The 5,485-nt window shown below is 62.4% G+C and overlaps 1 protein-coding gene across 1 annotated transcript; it reads left to right on the plus strand.

Annotated features, from left to right (window-relative positions):
• Positions 1–1,751: 1,751 nt before the first annotated feature.
• LOC116629376 (adhesion G protein-coupled receptor A1-like) lies at positions 1,752–5,475 on the plus strand. Its single transcript, XM_032399670.1, has 3 exons — positions 1,752–1,786; positions 2,075–2,305; positions 2,889–5,475. The coding sequence occupies exons 1-3, from the start codon at positions 1,752–1,754 to the stop codon at positions 4,090–4,092; spliced, it is 1,470 nt and encodes a 489-aa protein (XP_032255561.1). The 3' UTR covers positions 4,093–5,475.
• The last annotated feature ends 10 nt before the right edge of the window (positions 5,476–5,485 follow it).

The following is a 5,485-nucleotide window of genomic DNA, read 5'->3' on the forward strand; positions in this document are numbered from 1 at the left end:
TTGTGGTCTGCTCTCCTGCTCGTCCTCTCCTTCCGTCTGGGGGCTCTGCGCTTCCTTGGCTCTCTTCTGCCTTGGCGCATGGAGCCCGGGCCACGAACGCCGGGCCTCCCTGCTCGTCCCACAGAAACATTCGTTGCGGTCAATGTCCCTCCGAGCCCTGCTTCAGCTGCCTCCCAGAAATATGTTGTTTTCCTTTCTCGTTTTGTTTAAAATATTTTCTAAATTCCCTTAGGACTTCTTCTTCGACCCATGAATTATTTAAGAAATGTGTCGTTTCGCTTCCAAGTATTTGTGCTTTTCTCAGTTACCTTGTTGTTACTGATGAATTGGACTCCATGGAGGTCAGACCACACGCTGTGTGATCGCAGCCCTGGTAACGCGACCCAGGCTCGTTCCACGGCACACACGTCGTCCACCACGGCGAGCGGACCACGCACACATGGCAGGAACGAGCGCCGCCAGTTACTGGGCGTGATGTTCCAGGAAGAGCTTTGAGGCAAAGGGAGTCGTATTGTTGCTCAAATCTTCAGTGTCTTTACCACCAAGAGAGGGCGTCCAGATCGCCGACCGTTATTTTGATTGTCTGCTCCGACCTGTGATTCTGTCCTCGTTTGCTTCACGTAGTTTGAGTCTCTGGCCCCACGCACGCACAGCCGCTGGGCCCTCCTGTGGGCTGTGCTGACTCCGAATAAAACGGGCCCTTTATCTCCTTCTCCGGAGTCCGTCTTCCGGGGTCAGTGCCCGCACAGCCTCTCTGCGTCCCCTCCGCGGACCAGCAGCGGCCCGCCTCTGCCCGCGCCAGGGCCTCCGGTCCAGGACGTCGGATGGACTTAAGTCTCCGTTTTAACCTGTCCACCGGGTTTCTGGTTTTACTTCTTCTTTTCCTTCGGCTCCTCCTTTCCTCTCCTATTTTTTTCTTTTGGATTATTTTAATATTTTTCTACATTTCATTTTAATTATCTATTAGCCCTTTGCCTATTAATTTTTCATGTTGCCTTAGGGATCGAAGTCCACGGACTCTTCCCTGTATCTTTGGTGTGAGAGTCACACTAGTTCATGTAAAGTGTGCGCAGAAGTCTCACCTGTGAGACCGCCCCCCCCCCCACCATCTTGGTGCCAAAGACGCGGCATCTATCAGTCAACATGTGTTAGTAACTCCACTAGGCAGCATTAGAATTCTTTCTTCAAGCAATCATATATATATATATATATTTTTTTTTTTTAATTAAGAGGAAACAAAATGTTCTATGTTTGCCCAAATAGTTAGATTTCTGATGCTCTCCATTCTTTGGGGTTTCTGTCTGGGGCAATAGCTCTTCAGCATGCAGGACGAAACTGAGCATTTCTTGAAGGTCAGCTGGTGACAAATTCGCTGTTTTATTTTTGTCAGAAAATGTCTGTTTGTCCTGTTCTGAAGGACATGTTCTCTGCATACAGAATTCTGGGAGGCACAGAGTCCCCAGGGGTCACCCTGCTCCCGCCCATGGACCCGGGACCATGGCATTCCCCTCGTCAGGGACAAAGAGCCATTGGCCCATTAGGGTGTTTGGGGCATCCGGGAGGGTGGCACCCCCTTCCGTGATCATCTGCAAGCTGGCCCCTCGGCCACCGCGACCCTCACCCGTTCGGACCAGCATGCTCTGTGGCCAGGCACCCGGGGCAGGTGTCTGTGGCCTGTGTGCTTGGCGGTTCCTCACATTCCTGAGATCCAGCCTCAGTGGGTCGGACACTAGACACCAGAATGCCCTCAGATGGCGCTGCTGGCTGCGGCCCTGCTGGCAAGAAGGTCAGGCCATGCCCAGAGTGGTGCCAACTCCCGTCCAGACTGCTCGCTGTCCTGGGGGGGGCGGTCAGAGGCCAGATGTGTCCCAAGCAGCTGAGAAGCCAGGCTGCCAGGCAGTGCACAAAGCTGTGAGGGGGTGGGGAGGGAGGGGGGATGGGTTGGGGGACAGGAGAGGAGGGGAGGGCCGGGGAGGGGTGGGAGAGGGATCGGATGGGGGAGGGGAGAGGAGGGAGATGGGGAGGGGAAAGAAGGGGAAGGGAGGGGGTTAGGTGGGGGGAGGGGGAGGCCCAGCTCTGGCAGGGGCTCCTCTGGGGGGTTGGTGCTGTCAGGACATGGGTCCCCCCTTTGCCCAAGCTGCTGGAGGCCGACCTTGGGGGCTCGGGTGGGCCTCTCAAGCACCGAGTGGGCCTTCTGCCCTCACAGGTTCTACCTTATCAGCGGAGGGGTTCCCTTCATCATCTGCGGGGTCACGGCCGCCACGAACATCAGGAATTATGGGATGGAGAATGAGGACATGCCCTAGTGAGTACTGGGCACCAAGCGGGTGGAGGCTCCTTCCCAGTGCCCTGCGCCTCCCCATGCCCGGGCCACCTCGCTGTGGGGGTGCCCAGCGGGGCTGCCCTCCCCCCCAGCAGACCCCGTCTCACCGAGCCCCCCTCCCTGGGTGCTATGGGCTGCTGCTCGTGAGACGGCTGCACCTCAGGACCAGCTCAGGGTATACACAGCCACATGCAGCACCCAGAGCTCCGGCCCCTCCGGTTGTGCCCCCCACGCCAGCGCCCTCCCGGCCCACCCGCCCCAGGCTCCTTCTCCTCGGTTGCCCCCAAAAGGCCAAGCCTGCGGGACACACCGGCTCTGCTCCCTCGGGGCTCCAGCACTGGGGACACTGAGTCAGGGAGGAAAGGCAGAGAGGTGCGCAGCCAGCCCCCCAGAGCCCAGACGCCCACCACGCTGTCCCGGCCCCAACAGGACGGGCGGGCGTGTCTGTGTCTGTCTCCTCACCACAACTAAACTCACGCACGGTAGAGAACGTCCTCCCATGACCCCAGGGCGGCCAGGCGCTCAGCCCCAGCGCGACCCCTCACTGACCCCCCTCTTCCCGCAGCTGCTGGATGGCCTGGGAGCCCAGCCTGGGCGCGTTCTACGGGCCGGCGGCCTTCATCACCCTGGTCACCTGCGTGTACTTCCTGGGCACCTACGTTCAGCTGCGGTGCCACCCGGAGCGCAGGTACGAGCTGAGGGCGCGGCCAGAAGAGCACCAGCGGCTGGCCGGGCCCGAGGCCGGCCACAACCCCGGGGCCCGGCCGGGCTCGCCGGCCGCCTCGCTGCTGCAGAACGAGCACTCGCTCAAGGCCCAGCTGCGGGCCGCGGCCTTCACGCTGTTCCTGTTCACGGCCACCTGGACCTTTGGGGCGCTGGCCGTGTCTCAGGGCCCCTTCCTGGACATGGTCTTCAGCTGCTTGTACGGCACCTGCTGCGTGACGCTGGGGCTCTTCGTGCTCATCCACCACTGTGCCAAGCGGGATGACGTGTGGCACTGCTGGTGGTCCTGCTGCCCCTCCCGCGGGGACGCCCCCTCCTCGAAGCCCGCTGTCTGCCCCGCGCTCGACACCAACGGGGATGCACTGGCGCGCGTGGCCTGCCTGCAGGACCCGCCGTGTCCGGCCAAGCCGCGGGGCTTCGGCCACGCCCCTGCTGGCCACTGCAAGGTGACCAACCTGCAGGCTGCCCAGAGTCACGTCAGCTGCCTGTCACCAGCCACGCCGTGCTGCGCCCAGATGCACTGTGAGCAGCTGATGGAGGACGCGGCCCACGTCCACGTGCACGAGGAGGACGCCTTTGGGCAAGACCCGCACCTGCACAGGTGTCTCCAGGGCAGAACTAAGGCTCCCTACTTCAGCCGGCACCGGGCGGCCTCGGCGGAGCAGGGGTACGCCTACCACATCCCGTCCAGCCTGGACGGCAGCCCCCGCAGCTCACGCACAGACAGCCCCCCCAGCTCGCTCGAGGGCCCAGTGGGGGCGCACACGCCGGCCTGCTGCGCCCAGGGCGACCCCTTCCCCTTGGTCAGCCAGCCCGAGGGCAGCGACGCCAGCCCGGTGCTCTACAGCTGCCCCCTGCGGCCAGGCAGGGAGTCGGCCCACGGCCCAGCGCACCTCGAGATGCTCCGGAGGACACAGTCCCTGCCCTTCGGTGGACCCGGCCAGAATGGGCTGCTCAAGGGAGCCGTGTGTGAAGTCCTGTCCTTCAGTGCCCATGGCATGGGCAACATCCGGACAGGGCCGTGGAAGAACGAGACCACTGTGTAGCTGGGCCGGAGCCTCACGTCACCCGGCCCTGACGGACGAGCTCCGGAGCAGAGCAGGGTCCTGCCACGTGAGGCCAGCGGGGGTTCACTTCTCAGAAGCAGCCGGCACCCCCACTGACCCTTTGCTGTGAAGGACCCAAGCGGGAAGATGCTTTGGGCCACGTCTGCTTCTGCTAATCCTGAGGTCAGACGGGCCGTCCGTGTCCCAGTCACCGGCTTTCTGACCCATAGTCCCCAGTCCCCAGGGCAGCCCAGGACCAGAGCAGGGGTTCTATCAGGAAAAATCCCTCCGCGCCCTGCGTGGGCCATAGGGAGGCCTGGGGTGCGTCCCGTCTGCCCCGCCAGTCTGGCCACAGCAGAGGTGCCACCCACTTTTTCTAGTGTCTAGTGTGTGTCTCATGAAATTTTATTCCAAGGCACAGGCAGGATGCCAGTCGGGACAGGGGGCTCTGGACCTGGGCTGTCACCGCTGGCCCCTCTGCCTGCCCGTGTCCGAGTCAGGGGGCCTGCGTCACCACCTCCACCTTCAGCAGCCGCCCTGGGCGCGGCCCCCACAGGCCTGAGAGCGTCACGGACGCTGGGGCCTGTGACCATAAGCCAGGTGCACGTGAGAAGAGAAGCAGCCTGTGACAGTCCTCCGGGGCGCCGGCCAGGCTCTTTGAGGGGCCCTGTGCCTTCAGAAATGCCCAAATGTCCTTCAACAGACTCGACTGTCAAAGCCAGCCACTGTCGGGACCGTACCCCGCTCCAGCACGGTCGTCTGGGGCTCTAACATCCCAGCCCTGAGAAGGGGGGCTGGCACTCCCAGGAGCATCTGGGCACGAAGCCCCGACTCGGAGGACAGTTGTCCGTTAGAGTGAGCTGTGTATGAAGCAAGGGGTTCGTCCTGCGGGCAAGCTCCACAGGTCCCCACGGAGGCAGAGCCTGGACATCTGGAGGAACACGTGTGCGAGACTGCACGGCCATTCCTCCCTCCCCCCCCCAGATCTGTGGCACACACGCAGACCACACGTGTGTACGTGCCACATATATGCACACGTGCATCGTGTGTCTCCGTGCTTGCACACGTGTGCGCATACCATACGCACGCCGTGCGCACACACTCGACACACTGTGCACACACAGAGCCGGCATTTTCCAGACATTCGAGCACGAGTTTCATTGCCCTGCACAGATGTCATCTCTGTGACTCCTCAGTGTTCTCCGCTGTCTGGGGGAGGGGGCTTCACCAGGAGCAGACCCTTCCTAACGCACGCCTCGGGGGAGAGGGGGCTGCAGACCCTTCCTAACGCACGCCTCGGGGGGGAGGGGGTGCAGGCCCTTCCTAACACACGCCTCGGGGGGGAAGGGGCTGCAGACCCTTCCTAACGCACGCCTCGGGGGAGGGGGGGCTG

Source organism: Phoca vitulina, unplaced genomic scaffold (genome assembly GCF_004348235.1).
Source record: "Phoca vitulina isolate PV1807 unplaced genomic scaffold, GSC_HSeal_1.0 scaffold694, whole genome shotgun sequence".
Lineage (NCBI taxonomy): Eukaryota > Metazoa > Chordata > Mammalia > Carnivora > Phocidae > Phoca > Phoca vitulina.

Bases quoted from the DNA above. Each gene is read 5' to 3' on its own strand.
- LOC116629376 (XM_032399670.1), top strand. From the start codon at position 1,752: ATGGCGCTGCTGGCTGCGGCCCTGCTGGCAAGAAG. The intron at 1,787-2,074 runs GTCAGGCCATGC...GGGGAGGCCCAG, and splicing joins GCGGCCCTGCTGGCAAGAAG to CTCTGGCAGGGGCTCCTCTG. The intron at 2,306-2,888 runs GTGAGTACTGGG...CTCTTCCCGCAG, and splicing joins GAGAATGAGGACATGCCCTA to CTGCTGGATGGCCTGGGAGC.